The sequence below is a fragment of the Hemiscyllium ocellatum genome, chromosome 2 (genome assembly GCF_020745735.1).
Source record: "Hemiscyllium ocellatum isolate sHemOce1 chromosome 2, sHemOce1.pat.X.cur, whole genome shotgun sequence".
Classification (NCBI taxonomy): domain Eukaryota; kingdom Metazoa; phylum Chordata; class Chondrichthyes; order Orectolobiformes; family Hemiscylliidae; genus Hemiscyllium; species Hemiscyllium ocellatum.
In genome coordinates this window covers 30315983-30334138 of record NC_083402.1, presented here as the reverse complement: position 1 = coordinate 30334138, position 18156 = coordinate 30315983, and the positions used below count along the sequence as shown (strand labels likewise).

At 39.4% G+C, this 18156-nt stretch overlaps 1 protein-coding gene across 1 annotated transcript in view; it reads left to right on the top strand.

Moving 5' to 3' along the window:
* The window catches only part of LOC132821376 (ufm1-specific protease 2-like), a 48914-nt gene that overhangs the window by 24801 nt on the left and 5957 nt on the right, over window positions 1-18156 (top strand). The window contains exons 5-7 of the mRNA XM_060833961.1: window positions 3746-3865; window positions 6229-6350; window positions 15703-15772. Coding sequence (XP_060689944.1) covers window positions 3746-3865; window positions 6229-6350; window positions 15703-15772 — 312 coding nt within the window. The remainder of the gene's footprint in view (window positions 1-3745; window positions 3866-6228; window positions 6351-15702; window positions 15773-18156) is intronic.

Genomic DNA, 18156 nt, shown 5'->3' with positions numbered 1-18156 from the left:
ATAAATTTACATGTGTGCGCATGTAGGAGCGACAGAATGAGTGAGCATGTGAGTATGTGCATGTGGGTGTGAGTGTTTGTGTATATGTTTGTGTGTAAGTTTGATTAAGTGTGTGTGTGTGTGTGTGTATGTGTATGTGTCATGGGGTATGTATCTGTGAGAGGGTGTGTGTGTGGGTGTGAGTGCAGAGCGTGTATGTGTGTGCATATGTGAGAGGGTCTACGTGTGTGTGTGTGTGTGTGTGTGTGTGTGTGTGTGTGTGTGTGTGTGTGTGTGTGTCAGATGTAGTGTGACATGAACCCAAGTCCTAGTTGAGGCTATTCCCGGCCAGAAACACATCAGCAGTCCAGGACATTCGGCCTCAGACCTTTGGGTGACCATCCTCCAGGGCAGACTTCAGGACAAGCAACAACGCAAAGTGGCTGAGCAGAAGCTGATAGCAAAGTTTGGTACACACGGGAAGAATGGCCTCAACTGGGACTTTGGGTTCATGTCACACTACAGCTGACCCCACTGCACAACACACACACACACACACACACACACACACACACACACACACACACACACACACACACACACACACACACACACACACAACCGCTCTTTCATATGCACACATATAAGTTTATGGGATAAATTTTAGTTTTAGCAGAATTACATTTTATTTTGATCAAAACTGTATGAATGTATGTAAAACTCCGTAAAACTATGCAGAGGGCTTGTCAGCCTGACGCAACATTGGGACACAGACAGACTTCACACCTATTGTTAGAAAAGCTGAGTATACTTGAGAATGTTAAAAATCACACAACACCAGGTTATACTCCAACAGGTTTGGACAATAAATCTGTTGCACTATAACCTGATATTCTGTGATTTTTAACTTTGCCCAACCCAGTCCAACATTGGCATCTCCAAGTCATATCTTGAGAATGGACAGTTCTAAAAGTTCTAGGATCTACATATCAAAGAACAGAAACCAGCATATCCCATTCTAAAAGGTGAAAGATTTAATCTGAAATTGTTTAATGTATCATATTTCCATGACACTGGACTCCTTTGTCTATAAATTCTGTGATTATGATCTTATTCTCCACAACCACCTGACGAAGGAGTGACACTCCGAAAGCTAGTGCTTCCAAATAAACCTGTTGGCTAATAACCCGGTGCTGTGTGACTTTAACTCAAATAATGAAGACAAGCCAAATACTTCTATGAATTATCCCTTCTTTATATAAGGATTCAGATACTCTAACTTCTGCTTGTTGTATTACTTTGATCTCTGATTGCTTGTTTAGCTGTTGATCTGTCAGTGCACGAAATGAAAAACTACTCGGAACTCATTTCTATAACTGTTTTGTCTCTTTATCCTCTTTCAGACTTTTTGTGAGGTGCTACAATTTTTACTCAAACCAAATCATTTCCTGAGATTAAATCAACAAGCAATTTCTTAATAACTCTAACTACCACTACTCCAGACAAGTCACAGTTGAACAATGGAAACTGGGATATACTTATCCCATTTATTAACACGTCCGCTTTCATTTTATTGTCTGGATGGAAAACCATATACTTTCTCATAAAGGAGTTCGAACAGATCCTGTATCCTTTAATATCCTAACGGGTTTGGCTGCAACATTTGAAGAAAAATAGGTTATCTTCCCTTTTGACTAAAATCATTTATATCATCATCTACCTATTCAACTCTCCAGCACTAACATTAATGTTTACCTCCAGTTAAAACTACAGTTTAATGAGTGGTATTGTCTTTTAAGTTCCTTTTTCAGGCTCAGTCTGATGAAAATATATAGGTCCTATGGCTTCCCTTGCTTCTTCCAGCATCCTGAATAGGGTCCCATTTAATTACAATGGAAAACACTGAGACCTTTGATTTTCACCATCACTCTCAGTAAATTCCTTTCTGATCTGAGGAGGGAATCTTTGGTCATTTCAAGCTGTTCTTTCTTTACTCTGGATATTTATTTCTCTGGCACAGTCCCAGCCTCTATTTTTATCAAATTTATGAGGGTGATAAAAGGTAGGCTTAGTTTCATGTATTAGCTCATAATCATCTGCAGTTACTGATGCCTGTGCAGCAGTTGCAATCCTTTTACCTTCAATGTGGTTTATGATTATAAGAGATAGTATGTTTTTAAATTCTTTCAAGAGAATAATGTGTCAGACAGTGTGGCTTCATTTCCCAATGATTGTATCCATCTGTTAAAATTACTTTGCTTAACCCATTTCAAATGCAGGTTTGTCTTGACTGTTTCCATGAATTTCAGAAGTTCTACCTGAATGCCTCTGCAACTAAATCAAAAGCACCCAAAATAGTCTGCTTCACAGCAACATATTCCATAGGAACCTCCTCTTATAATAAAACATAAGTATCCTTGCTCCTCCATTCAATTTACTTTTCACGAGCAATCAAGCTATAGTTTGCAATTTTTTCGAACAACATAAAAATGCTTCCGCTCCCTTTTCTTTAAATTTTGATAGTGCCTGTACAAACTTAAACATTTCTTTACTGGGATTTATGTTTAGAGTTTTTCCCAATTTAGCCTTCTTTCACTTCTGTTATCTTCTTTTTCAACTGTCATTTTAAGCTTAAATTATTTTTCTTTCACGCTCTCCCTTTAATTTCTAGTTCCTGCCTTCCACTTTCCATTTCTATTTGTTTCAATTTCATCTCTCTCTTTCTTTTGTTTTCTGTTCACTCCTTGTCTTTCTCTGCCATCTCTACCTTTATTGTTTCTTCATGCTCAAACTCAATGTGAACTGATTTTGATGTCTTATTACTTGGACTACTGAATAAAATATTGCACAACGTTCTCACTTCTGTCCTTAAGATGGAAGGGAGGTCATTGATGAAGCAACTGAAGACAGTTAGGCCCACTACCCTAACCTGAAGAACTCATGCAGAGACATTCTGGAGCTGAGATGACTGACCATGAGACAGGACACCCCATGAGGTGTTCGGTTTCAGAGAGAAGCAATTGCTTCCTTTTCTTTCCTTCTCTGCCATGGCTCTGCCTTATCAGTAAGATATTTGGACTCAAAATATAATGTCTCATGATTGACTAATTTTTGCTATTTTGAACAATTGATAGCAAATTCCTCTCAATCATGAATGTCAATGCTGCCATGATTCAAGTATATTTGTGGTGTATTTTTGCCCTCCCCTGGAACGCTGGTCATTTGAGAGTTGAATAAATAGGACATAGCAGGGGAAACTCTTTTTCCTATCCAAAGACAATCCAGTCCATCGCAGTTGATTTTACAGGAGGATTGCCTGTAGAACTGGTTGATAGAGAAATACTAGGATTTGTTCGATGGTGCTCCCACTAAGTTTAGAAAGCACAGCAAAGGCATTGCTGGAGGGAGTTTCTCTTGCTTTCTTTTCATGTAGCAGTCTATATCTCACTACCGAAGAGTCCTCAAGATTCTAATGTCATGTGGTCTCTTATATCACTGATTATGTAAACTAACTATTTACATATTAACCCTTTACAGTAAATACATCTAAAATTGCATGACTATTTACTGCTTATGGGAAGCAAAATAACTACATTACAGAATTATTTGTCATTATAAGCATGTTTATATAAGTAGACTACAGGGTAGGGAAAATTTGTTTTTTAAATCAATTGTATGACCTTTTAAACTTATATAATGTGTTTCATTTACTTTGGAATAGGTTTCTCTAGTGCATGGATCATATACCTTTCATCATTGCTTGCAGGACAATGAAAAAGACAAAAAATGGGGTGCACTATACCGTTGTTTGCAAGTTGTCATCTCCTGGTTCAAATTTCAGGGATACATTGATAAACCTGTACCCACAGTTAAAGAAATTCGGGAGGTAAGATTAACTTTCTTTTATACTAAAATAAAACAAAGAACTGCAGATACTGGAAATCTGAAACAAAAACGGAAATTGCTGGAAAAATTCAGAACATCTGGCAGAATCTGTGGAGAGAAAACAGAGTTAACCAGATCTGAAGAAGGAGCACTCAACTCAAAATGTTAACTGAGCTTCTCCAGCAATTTCTACTTCAATTTTTTTGTACATTTTTGTCTAGGCTTATTATCAGGATCTTTGTAAAACACAAATTTAATGACTTAAAAATAACTTGTATAGTTTTTATTTGTTCATGGAATGTATGTGTCATTGGCTTGATTAGCTTTTATTGCACACCTATATTGAGAAGGTGGTGGTGAGCTGCCTTCTTGAACCATTGGAGTGCATTTGATGCAAGTAAACCCAAAATTGCTGTTATAGAGTCACACCGCCATAGAAACAGACCCTTAGGTCCAATCAGTCCATGCCGAATATAACCACAAACTAAACTAGTCCCACCTGCCTGCACCTGACCCATATCCCTCTAAATCTTTTCTATTCATGTACCTATCCAAATATCTTTTAAATGTTGAAACTCTACCCATATCCACCACTTCCTCAGGAAGTTCATTCTACATACGAACCACCATCTATGTAAAACATTTGCCTCTCTTGTCTTTTTCAAATTACTCTCCTCTCATCTTAAAAATGTGCCCACTAGTCTTGAAATTTCCCATCCTGGGGAAAAGACTACCTCCACTAACTCTATCTATCCCTCTCATTCATTTATAAACTTCTATCAGGTTGCCTCTCAAAATCCTATGCTTCAGTGAAAAATGTCCCAGTCTTTCCACCCTTTCTTTATAACTCAAACCTTCCTTATCCAGCAACATCCTGTTAAATCTCTTCTGAACCCTCTCCAACTTAATAATGTCCCTCCTACAACTGGGCAACCAGAATTGGACGCAGTATTCCAGAACAAGGCCTCACCAATTTGACTTCCCAATCCAATACTCAAAGCCTGAGCAATGAAGGCAAGCATGCCAAATGCCTTTTTAACAACTCTGTCTATATGTGATGCACACTTCAAAGAATTATGTCCCTGCACCCCTAGGTCCTTCTGTTCTACAACACTACCCAAGGCCCTAGAATTAATTGTTATGCCCTACAAGGTTTGTTGAACCAAAATGCAAAACCTCACATTTATGCAGATTGTATTCCATCTGCTACTTTTCAGCCCATTGACCCATTTGATCAAGATCCTCTTTTAATGTTATGAAACCTTCTTCACTGTCGACTATGACATCAATTTTGGTGTCGTCTGCAAATTTAATAACCATGCCATCTATATTCTTATCCAAATAACTTATAAAAATAACAAAGAAAAATTTAACAGAACCGATCCCTTTGGAACACTGCTGGTCACAGACTTCCAGTCTGAAAAACAACCTTCCACCATTACTTTCTGTTTCCTACAATTAAGCCAATTATGTATCCAATTGGCAAGCCCATCCTGAATCCCAAATGACCTAACTTTACTAATATGTTGACCCAGTGACAGTGAAGGAATTGAGATACTCTATCCAGGTGCAAATCAGTGCCTGACAATTCTCAGTGCACTCAGGGAACATTACAAGATCCAAGTACATGGAGAAGATGCAAGACAGGAGAGTACATCCAGAGAGCTTTTCCACCCAAAAGAGAAGCTCCTTGTTCATTGCCATTCTGTATAGAGGGGAGTCAATGGAAATGTTTTTCTGTCACTTCCGTAAGGGCCTCCAGTACCACTACAAAGCAACAGGAATTGATATATTGCATGTCCCATCTAGTTTCTTACACATTTTATAGAATGAACTAAAATCATTTAAAATGACCCACTACTTATTTCAGGTGGCCCCTGGGGATGCTTAGAGTACTATGGTAGTGGTAACATAAGTGGGGTGCACAATAGAAATAGATCCTCACCCCCATTTATTGGCAAAAATAGCATAAAGTAAAGGAACAGCTTTTTTTTAATGTGGCCCACACCAAATATCATGTCGACAGATCAGGCCCACCATTTAAATTAAGGTCAGAAGTCAGATGACACCAGGTCATAGACCAACAGGTTTATGTGAAATCAAAGTGTTGTCCCTTCATTAGGTGAAGACTTCTGATGTTGTCCACCCCAGTACAACACCGGTACCTCCACATCATTTAAGTTGACTATTCTGATCTGTAAATTGAAAGAATCAGATCAATGCTTTGATTTGTATCTTTAACCATCTTCTAAATACTTTATGAAAGAATGAAGAAAGCTCAAATCATGAACACATTGGACTAAATTTTATTACACTAGACCAATATTTCCTAATGTATAACTTAGTTTCGTTTTGCATTTTCAGATGTTGATAAAAATGGATGAAGAATTTGTCCCTATTGTGCTGGCAAATGAGTGGCTTGCACCTGATGAGATGTTACCATTTTTAGAGTTTTATAATATTTCATGCTCCAGCACTGAAGAACGGTAAGAAAAGCAGAAGTAATATAAAATTATCAATAATTCTTTTGGTCTGTCTTTCATTATAAGCCAAAGTCTAAATGATCAGAAACAGCTGAAGACTGTTGTGAATACATATGTATTGTAACCCCAATGGAAAGGATTTACACTCCACCTTAATATCTCTTCATTTTAGTTTTATTTCAATATAGTTTAGTTTTATTTTACAAAATCATAGAAGTTTCAATACAAAAGACTACTTGAGAAGTTTGGTCTCTGCTAGCTATCTTCTTTAATCCAATTCCTCTACCTTTCTTCATATTTCTGATTGTACTCTCCCTATATGAATAGTTGCCTATTTACAGTCTCTGGTTGGAATGCCACTTGTGATGAAGCATTGTTCTAATATTCCTCTGTGAGAATGTTTTCTTACCATTTTGTTCTTAATATATTATCCAGCCCTATCAATTACTAACTCCTGGAAATAATTTTATATTTTTACCTTCTCAAAACCTTTCAGATTTTTTGAAAACGTCTTGTTAGATTCCATTCCTTTAACCTTGTCTTTTACTCACTTTTTGGGATCTGGGTGTTGCCACCAAGGCTAGCATTTATAAACCTCACAGATTGCCCTTCACATGGTAATGTTGATCATTCTTGAACTACTGCAGTCTGTGTGATGAAGGTGTTCCTATTGTGCTGTTAGAGGCTGGATTATTCACTGTGGGCAAATTCCTTGCATCCCACCTTAATTGTTGAGGCAGGCTTGCCTCCATTTGGCTCGCTCAGCCCACTTTAAATTTTTTTTGGCTAACTGGCCTTTTGTTTTACAACAACACTATCATGCCTCTCCATGATGAAGTCCTATCTCATGGAGCTGCCAGCATCTGGCGTATTGGCAGCACCACTAAGAACTGAAGCCACTGCTGATATTTTCGGAAGCCTGGGAGGAAGAGAAACCATGGGATCTTAATAGATCAGCCTGATTGGTGTGAGTGAAGGGGGTCGGCAGCATGTTGGTCAAAATTGAGGTAACTGGGGCAGAGTTGAACATGTGCAGGGTCTCCAATTCCCTACTGGAAAGCTTGGAGGCAGGAGTGCCTTTGGCCTCTGCAAAGTGTGGTCTGTTTTCCCTTTCATTCCAACAGCCATGTCTCCAATCTAAGGCTCAGATCAATCATTCCCTTCCTCATGACTGTTAATCTCTTGCCCAAAACTAACAAAGATTATAGAAAGGAAATTAAATGCTTTAATTTTAACAGGGCAAAGCCTGATGAACCAATGGATCTTAGTACTCATTTCCAAAAACACGGAACTCCAGTTGTGATTTGGAAGACTGTGATGTGTAAGTTTGTGATTAAAGCCATGCTGATGTTAAATCTAAATATTAATATATTAATAGAAATAGAGACATATACAGATGTACTGTGGTGACATGTAAATTTCATGGTGCCCAGTCCCACATTAAATGTTCTCGTGCAACCTTCTGCTTTTCACTTCAATAATTACGCAACCAAGATGATTACATCTCACCTGTGCCCATGGACTAATGTCCTCAGTTCTGCATACATTATTTCCCAGTAAGGACTCTCACTCACCTCATCCTCCAAAATGGCTAACCTTTATTGCCCTCTGCTTGGCCTACTTACTCACCAGCAGCACCTCACTCATAGAACATTACAGCACGTACAGGCCTTTCAGCCCTCAATGTTGCACTGACCTGTGGAATCAATCTGAAGCCTATCTATCCTACACTATTCCATTTTCATCCATATGTTTATACAATGACCATTTAAATGCCCTTAGAGTTGGTAAATCTACTATTGTTGTAGGCAGTGCATTCCACGACCCTACTACTCTCTGAGTAAAGAAATTACCTCTGACATCTGTCCTATATCTATCAAGCCTCAATTTAAAGCTATGTCCCCTCGTGCTAGCCATCACCATCTGTGGAGAAAGGTTCTCACTGTCCACCATATCTAACCCTCTTAATATCTTACATGTCTCAACTAAGTCACCTCTCAACCTTCTTCTCTCTAACTAAAACAGCCTCAAGTCCCTTAGCCTTTCCTCATAAGACCTTCCTTCCATACCAGGCAACATCCAAGTAAATCTCCTCTGAACCCTTTCCAAAGCTTCCACATCCTTTGTATAATGCAATGACCAGAATGGTACGCAATACTCCAAATGCAGCCTCACCAGAGTTTTGTACAGCTTCAGCATGGCCTTGTGGCTCTGAAACTCAATCCCTCTACCAATAAAAGCTAACACACTGTATGCCTTCTTAACAACCCCATCAATCTGGGTGGCAACTTTCAGGGATCTATGTGCATGGACACGAAGATCTCTCTGCTCATCCACACTACCAAGAAACTTACCATTAACCCAGTACTCTTTTCATTCCTGTTGCTCTTTACAAAATGAATCATCTCACACTTTTCCACATTAAACTCCATTTGCCACCTCTCAACCCAGCTCTGCAATTTATATATGTCCCTCTGTAACCTACAGCACTCCTTCAGCACTATCCACAACTCCACCGACCTTCGTGTCACCCGCAAATTTACTAACCCATCCTTCTACATCCTCATCTAGGCCATTGATAAAAATGACAAACAGTAGTGGCCTCAAATCTTACCCTTGCAGTACACCACTAGTAACTGAACTCCAGATGAACATTTCCCATCAACCACCACCTTCTGTCTTCTTTCAGCTAGCCAATCTCGGATCCAAACCGCTAAATCACCCTCAATCCCATGCATCCGTATTTTGTGCATTAGCCTACCATGGGGAATCTTACCAAATGCCTGTCTGAAATCCATATACACCATATCAACTTATTTATGCTCAAAGAACTCAATAAGGTTTGAGAGACACGACCTACTCTTCACAAAACCGTATTGACTAACCTTAATCAACTTATTCCTTTTTACATGATTATAATTCCTATCTCTTATAACCTTTTCCAACACTTTACCTGTAACCGAAGTAAGGTTTACTGGTCTATAATTACCAGGGTTGTCTCTACTCCCTTTCTTGAACAAGGGGACAAGATTTGCTATCCTCCAGTCTTCTGGCACTATTCCTGTAGACAATAATGACATAAAGATCAAAGCCGAATGCTCTGCAATCTCCTCCCTGGCTTCCCAGGTCATCCTAGAATAAATCCCATCCGGCCCAGGGGACTTAACTATTTTCACACTTTCCAGACCTCCTCCTTGTGAAGCTCAATCCCACCTAGGCCAGTAGAGTGTATCTCAGTATTCTCCTCGACAACCTTGTCTTTTTCCAGTATGAATACTGACAAAATATATTCATTTAACACTTCCCCTATCTCCTCAGACTCCCAGCACAATTTCCCATACTATCCTTGATTCAATCTAGTCTTTCTCGAGTCATTCTTTTATTCCTGATATACTTTTAGAAAGCTTTAGGGTTTTCCTTGGTCCTACCTGCCAATGACTTCTCATGTCCCCACCTGACCTTTCTTAGCTCTCTCTTTAGGTCTTTTCTGGCTAACTTGTAACTCTCAAGCACCCTAACTGAGCCTTCATGTCTCATCCTAACATAAGCCTTCTTCTTCCTCTTGACAAGAGATTCAACTTCTTTAGTAAAGCACGGCTCCTTCGTTCAACTAATTCCTCTCTGCTTGACAGGTACACATTTATCAATGTAGTAGCTGTTCCTTGAATAAGCTCCACATTTGAATTGTGCCCATCCATTGCAGTTTCCTTCCCCATCCTATGCATCCTAATTCTTGCCAAATCACATCATAATTGCCTTTCTCCCAGCAATAACTCTTACCCTGCGTTATATACCTATTCCTTTCCATCACTAAAGTAAATATAATTAAATTATGTTCACTATCACCAAAGTGCTCACCTACCTCCAAATCTAACACCAGGCCAGATTCATTATCCAGTACCAAATTCAATGTGGTCTCACCCTTGTTGGCTTGTTGACATACTGTGTCAGGAAACCATCCTGCACTCAATGGACAAAAACTGACCCATCTAAAGTACTCGAAATATAGTTTTCCCAGTCAAATTTGGAAAGTTAAAGATCTCGAAACAACTACCCTGTTACACTCGCTCTTATCCAGAATCATCTTTGTTATTCTTTCCTCTAAATCTTTGGAACTATTCGGACGCCTATAGAAAACTCCCAACAGGGTGACCTCTCTTTTCCTATTTCTAACATCAGCCCATACTACCTCAATAGATGAGTCCTTAAATGTCCTTTTTGCCACTGTAATACCATCCTTGACTAACAATGCCACACCTCCCCCTCTTTTACCATCTTCTCTGTTCTTACTGAGACATCTAAACTCTGGAACCTGCGCCACAACCATTCCTGTCCCTGCTCTATCCATGTCTCCAAAGTGGCTACAACATCAAAGTCCCACGTACCAACTACCTGTCCTGCATCACCACCATGTGCTTTTTCATCCACTTCCATCACAATCCCTCGCTTTGTCTCACTGCATAAAAAGTTGGCCTATACCAGGATCATGAGATCGAGGACTGGTGGGGGACTGGCAGATATCAGGGTCCTCAATTCCAACAAGGGGAACATTTTGGATTTGAAGAAGAAGAGTTCATCCATTCATGGGCAGATGAGATGACATCAACAAACAACCAACCAGTGAGTTTCAATGTGCTGTGCACTCTCCCATTACCACCAGCTAACTCATTCCTAATCTCCACAAGCTTTTGTTCATCTTCTCCAGCTAATTCCCTTGAGGATGAAGCCCGTGAACTCCCCAAAAATGCAGCAGGAAGGAGTTCACCTGCATGTTCTACTCACAATTTCACATGTATATGTACCCTTTCTAAATTAGCCTCGGGTAAACAATACAATGGGCACATCACTGACACATCTCCCCATCTGGTGGTGGAAGAAATGGCCCAGATCTCCGGCAGTCAGAGGACTGCTGATCCCAGGAAGAAGGCGAAACCCTGTTCTCAGCCATTAATTACTTGGTCAAAGTGAACAGATAGGCACAGTGATGTGTGACAATGTAAACTTCACAACTTTGATAACTTCACAGACTGAAAGAATCAGCAATAATTCTTTCTGGAATAAACTGTTTCTCAAGATGAAAGGGACAAGAAAAAGCTGTTATATAGTAAGTAAGAGCAACAGGCTCATTAACCATCCCTGGGAAGAAGGAGTTGAAATAACATAATCAAAATGTTTCCTGGGAGAAAGGAAATAACATTGCTTGATAATCTGCTGCCTTGTGACAAATGGGCAATTTAAGACTGCCAAAGGTAATGTCCTGAAGTAAAGGGGTTATTTGCAGGGACTTAACAGACAGTTAAGGCCAATTTAACAAGGAACAGGGGAGCTGCTTCTGATAATAAGACAAGCTCCAGACTTGACGTCTCCTGAAGTATGATCAACTTTGGAGATGAAATAATCTCTTGAATAATGTCACACCACAAACTTGAAAAAAATAAATTTGTATAAAAATCCAACACCAGAACAATTCTATAGCAGAGCTTCAAAGAACAACACTGCATAACAATCGAACCCTGGACACTTCCAGAGACAGGCACAGTTGATGGGATCATAGCTACGTTACAGCATTAATCAGCTAATTGCCAAGTTAAGTTGTTAACTTGCTTACTTGTGGTGTCTTATTTTCGTTATTACATGCAGTCAAGTTTAAGTCATTGTTTCAATACTTGATTCTCTGCGAGATTTCTGAATAAGTAACCATATTAAAAGTGACTTGTGGTGATTTATCTACAATAGATGTCAGGCAGGTTATTCAGAGGCAGTTGATCCAACAACATTCTAACTATAGTGCTGGTTCTGGCTCGCTTGTGAATAATGCGTCTGTTGTTATCTTTGGACATGAGAAACAACTGTTTTAAAACTAAGGATTGTTGAATGGGAAAGTAAGTAATTTGATATTCATTGCGAAACTGTTTTCATAACTATGGATTACATCAGTGTTTGCAGATGAACTAGAGTCAAGGGGTTATTTACAGATGGAGCTTTAGTTGGCAACAATATGTTTATTGGTCAAGGATGAGTGAACAATTTAGTAATAACAACAACCATGTGATTGGTTCTCAGGTAGACAGATTTGAATAACTGAAGCCAGGTCTAGCTGAACAGTGTCTGTCTGATATGCCTTATCATGGGTGTTTAGTAACCCAATCAAGCAAGTTATGAAGGACCTTGACCTTATTCTGGTTGTCCCTTCCACTTAGGGTTACAGGATGTGCCAGTCGGCACCCATAGGGAGATGGTGAGATACAAAAGCAAGCAGAAACGTTTAAGGACACTCCAGAAGTGCTTGGCCCCTCAACCTCTCTTCAACAGTGAGTCTAAAGCCTGCAGCAGTACAATCTGAAGAGGATGATCCTGCAGTTGGGTTGAAGATTCTCAGCAGGTCTGGGCTCTCTCAAAAAGCTTGCAAGTTGTAGGTGTCCATAAGCTCTGACTTAAAGTAAACCAAGGGGCTGAATGGTCTACTTCTGTTTCTATGTTCCTGAATAGTTGAAGGGCTGAGTTGGTGACATTGCTGGTTTTAGTATACCAACTTGCATGGACAAAGAGTCAAGGGAATGCGACCATAGACAATGCAGGACATTGTGCAGAACAAACAATTCAATGCAATCTGGTTGAGACAGGCATTCGGTTAGCTGCACCGCAAGGCTCCTATTCTGTTTAACCATCAGAAATTTGTGCCAACTAGCTTTTTGCAGGAGGAGAGGAGAATTGGAAGTGAGATTATAAGTAGGATCCCTTTTACAACTTGCAAATGCATATAAATAAGGTAGTTGCCATTCAAAGGTAAGATTCTGAAGTCAGTCTTTAATGCTTGAGCGGAAAATAGGGGGAAATATCAACATCAAGAATCTGACATTTTTCATTCTGGCTTTACTCTGTCACTATATTTATCATTATCCTCACTACATACACCAAACATGAAAAAATTCTGTCCCATTGTACGAGGGAAAAAAAAAGTCTTAAGACATCGCCTCGGTGGTCATAACAGAAATTCGGTGACTAGCATCTGGATTGAACCCACTGACAAGCAAGAAAATTGAAAACAAAGAGCTAATTGTTTCTAATCATTCATAGGATGAGGCTGCTGCTGGCTGAGTCAGCATTAATTGCTCATCCCCAGTTGCCTTTGAGAAGATGATGGCAATTAATGCTGACTCAGCCAGCAACAACCTCATCCTATGAATGATAAGAAACAATTAGTTCTTCATTTTCAATTTTCTTGCTTGTCAGAGAGTTCAATCTAGATACTAGTCACCGAATTTCTGTTATGATTACTGAGGCAATGTCTGATTTCATGAATTGCTGCAGTTCTTGTAATAGGTTAATCCATATATGGTTAGGGCTTGAGTTCCAAGATTTTGACCCAGCAACACTGAAGAAACAACTACGTATTTCTAAGTCAGGATAGTTAGTATCTTGTTAGGAAACTTGGAATAATTACATTGGAAGGTGCTGGACTTCCAATGTAATTATTGTCCGTCTTCTTCTACATAGTCGTTGCTTCTGAAGATTCTATTCTAAGCAGCCTTGCAGAATGTCTGCAGTGCCCCATATAGTTGGTACATGCTGCTGCTATGGGGTATTAGTTGTTTGTGGATGTGGTACCAATCAAATGAGCTACTTGGACCTGGATGGTTCTTCACTGTTGTTGGAACTGCACTTTTCTGGACAAATAGACTGTGTTCCATCACATTGTTAATTTGGGCCTTGAAAATGGTGGATAGGCAGAATGTGAGTTACTCTATACAGGATTCTCAGTCTCTTAGCTGTTCTTGTCAATCGTAAAATCCAGGATTTTGATAATAGAGGGATCAGCAATGGTAACATCATTAAAGGTCAAGTAGTGATAGATCTCTCTTTTGTCCGAGATATTCACTGCCTGGCACTTCTGTACTCTGATTATCACTTGCCACTTGCCAGACCAAGCCAGCATAGTGTCCAGATCTTGATGCATTTTGACAGAGAATAATAGAAGTCTAGATTAGAGTGGTACTGGAAAAGCACAGCAGTTCAAGCAGACATCCGAGGAGCAGTAAAATCGACGTTTCGGGCAAAAGCCCTTCATCGGGAACCTAGAGAATAATAGAATCCCTACAGTGTGGAAGCAGGCCATTTGGCCCATTAAGTCTTTACCTACCCTCCAAAGGGCATCCCACACAGACACACCACTCTCCCTACCCTCTCCCTGTAATCCTGCATTTCCCATAGATATTCCACCTAGCCTGTACATCGCTGGACATGGACTGCTTCTAAATCAGAGGAATGGTGAAGGGTGTTGAACGTTGTGTAAACATCAATTAACAACCTCACTATTGACCTTACGCTAGAGGTAAGGTCATTGACAAAGCAACTGAAGGTGGCTTAGCCTGGAACATTACACTGGGGAACTCCTGCAGAGATGTCTTGGAGCTGAGATAACTTATCCCAAACAGTCAAAACCATCTTCCTTTGTTCCAGGTATGACTCAAACCAGTAGACAGCTTTCCCCTGCTCCGCCATTCAATACGATCATGGCTGATGATCCAAGTGAAGTTATCCAAAACAAATAATGCATCTCTGCATCTTTCTTACAGTCCTTCTAACTTGACCCCAAATCAGTTTTGTGTCATCTGTAAACTTGAAGATAGACATTTAGTTATTTCATGTAAATCACTGGGATTAGCTGGGGTCCAAGCACTGATCCCTGTGGGTCCCAACTAGTTACTGGCTGCCATTTGGAAAAACAGCCAATTATTCCTACTCTTTGTTTGCTAACAGCCAACCAGTTTTATATTCATATCTGTACATTACTTCAATCCCATACACTTTAGTTTATATGCTAATCTCTTATGTGATCAAAAGCCTTATCAAAAGCCTTCAGAAGGTCCCAGTAAACGTCATCCATTAGTTACCCCAATCAACTCTCCATATTACATTCTCAAAGAATTCCAATAAATTTGTCAAACTTGACTTCCCTTTTGTAACTCTATGCTGACTGTCCAATTCTGTCACTGTTTCCCAAGTGCACTACTATTAGATACTTTAGAATGGACTTTAGCATCTTCTCTACTACTGACGTCAGACTAACTGGTCTATAATATCCCATTTTCTCTCTACCCAGGGCAAAAATTAGTAATATGTGGAAATATACATACAGGTCTTACTGGAACTCCATGCTGAAGTCCATGAATGGGTCAGACCAGTATGCATCATTTGCAAGTTCTTTTTCTGGAAGAATATAAGCGTTGCCTAATTCAATTGGTTGGATAGTTAGTTTGGTATGGAAAGTGATGCCAAAAGTGTGGCTTGAATTCCTGTATTGGCTGAGGTTATCATGAATATTCCACTTTCTCAACCTCACCCAATCCTTCAGGTTTGGTGGTGCTCAGGTTAAACCACCACCAGTTGGCTCTCTATTAAGAGAGCAGTCCTCTGGGACTATGGTGAGTTTATCTGTACTTTTATACATTTTCTATTATTTGCCACCTTGGAATGAAACACAACATATTGCAGCATTTCGTTACATGTGGTATTGAGTACCCCCAAAGATGTGCTTATGTCAAATATTAATTTCTAGTTCATCAACTGAAAACTGAGACTTGGATTTTTAAAAAATCAGTTTTTGTTTTAAAAAAAACTAACTTGCGTTATGATGACTAACATTAATTATATCATCACAGCATAAACAACCAATCTACAAGATCTTTGTCTATTTTAGACAATGGTTTCCCTCAGCCATCATAAACAACTTTCTTCCTGCTGTAACAAAGGTCGTGATGGAAAGCAGCCTACTGTGTTCGAACAGCTGAACAATTTCTCGTAAAGGGTTCAGAAAAGATGCTGCAGGAGTTCGAATGTTTGAGCTATAGGGAAAGGCGGAACCTATTGAGTCTATTTTCTCTGTAGTATTGGAGGTTGAGGGGTGACCTTATAGAGGTTTATAAAATCATGAAGCACATGGATAGGGTGAGTAGCCAAGGACTTCTTCCTGGGGTAGGGGAGTCCAAAACCAGAGGGAATAGGTTTAAGGTGAGCGGAGAAAGATTTAAAAGTAACTTGAGGGCAAAATTTTCATGCAGAAGGTGATGTGAGTATGGAATGAACTGCCAGAGGAAGTGTACGACATTTAAAAGGCACCTGGATAGGTATATGAACAGGAAGGGTTTAGAGGGATATGCGCCAAATGCTGGCAAATGGAGCCAGATTAATTTAGGATATCTGGTCAGCATGGACGAGTTGGACCGAAGGGTCTGTTTCCATGCTGTACATCTCTATAACTCAATTATTGAAACAAACCATTCAGAAATTTGATTTCTTGGATGAATGTTAAGCTCGTTTCAAGACAAATACATATTTAATTCAATTAATTCAGTTGTAACCTGGGGGTGCAATAATTATTTTTGAAAAATCGGCAGCTGAACAAACAGAAGAACATCAACAGCATTGAGTGAGGGAGAACTGCAATGCTCTCTCACTCCCAATTTCCAATTAAAATGACAATATAATAAACTTGTTTACTAAATTTGATTGTTCTTTATCACCACGGTAGACAGAGAACTTTTTAAAAGAATAACCTCAATTTCCCAGTTGCATCTCCAGAGAAAAAGATACAAGTCACAATTTTAAACCGTTCAATACGGACAGTAAAATATTCAAATCTTTCTGCAGCTGACCAGACAGCAAGATATAAACTGGGAACCTTTTTTTATATCCCTTTCGGGAACAGCTGTCTAATGAAAAAATTTATCCTCCGTAGGCTTTTCCTTTCCTGTCAGGCTTACTCAAGATAGCAATAACACAAAGCAGTTCCAACAATTGGATACATTCAATTGTACTTTATTACAATCAGGTATACTACAAAATATTGCAATAATACTACTACACCACAAGCTTACCCATACAATGCTTACAATTGCAAGTGACCTGGTTCAAGTAGACTTGTCTGAGGATCAGACTGAAACGGGTGATGAGCCTGCTCCCTCCCAACCTCCAGTCATTGATCAGGTGAGCTAATTAGCTACCACTTTGAGGCACATTCTCTTATACTCCTTTCCTTGCATTCAGCCTGTGTGAGACCAAATCTTGACAGTGTCCAGTCCTCAGTGATTCATTAGATTGACTTGTAGCAAACATCACAAATGAGCTATCTACCAGGTCACCCCTTAGTCTCCTATACTCCAAGGAAAAGAGCCCCAGCCTATCCAATCTCTCCTTATAACTCAAACTTTCTAGTCCTGCTAACATTTTTGAATTTCTTTTGCACTTTTTTCAGTTCAATAACTTCCTTCCTATACCACGGTGACCAGAATTGTTTGCAGTACTCAAATGTGGCCTTATAACTGTAACATGATGTCCCAACTTCTGTACTCAGTTCTCTGATCAATTAAAGCAATCTATTTACTTTTTCTGGAAGAAGGATTTTCTTCTGTTTTAACAAACCGTGACCCCAGGCCAATCTGTTCAGGCTGCTCATATAAGCAATTTCCTTGCAACTTTTATGTCATTCCAAACATATGATATTTACACAGCATAACTCCTTAATCACACTTTGTTTAGCTGATTAGTAGTTTAGTCCTTCCCAAATTCTAACACTTAAGTTAAGTTTTCAGAAAACACTTAAATCTCCATCTAACTGAATGATCTTTCAATAAGCTCATTTCTCATTTTGGCTGACCCAGCAAATTCAAAGTACCTGTAATCTGTATTTGCACTTGCAGTTTTCGAGTGTGGATTAACGTGTGCAGCAGTTTGTACAAAACATAGAAAATAGTAGCAGGAGTAGGCCATTCAGCTCTTTGAGCCACACCACCATTCAATATGATTACAG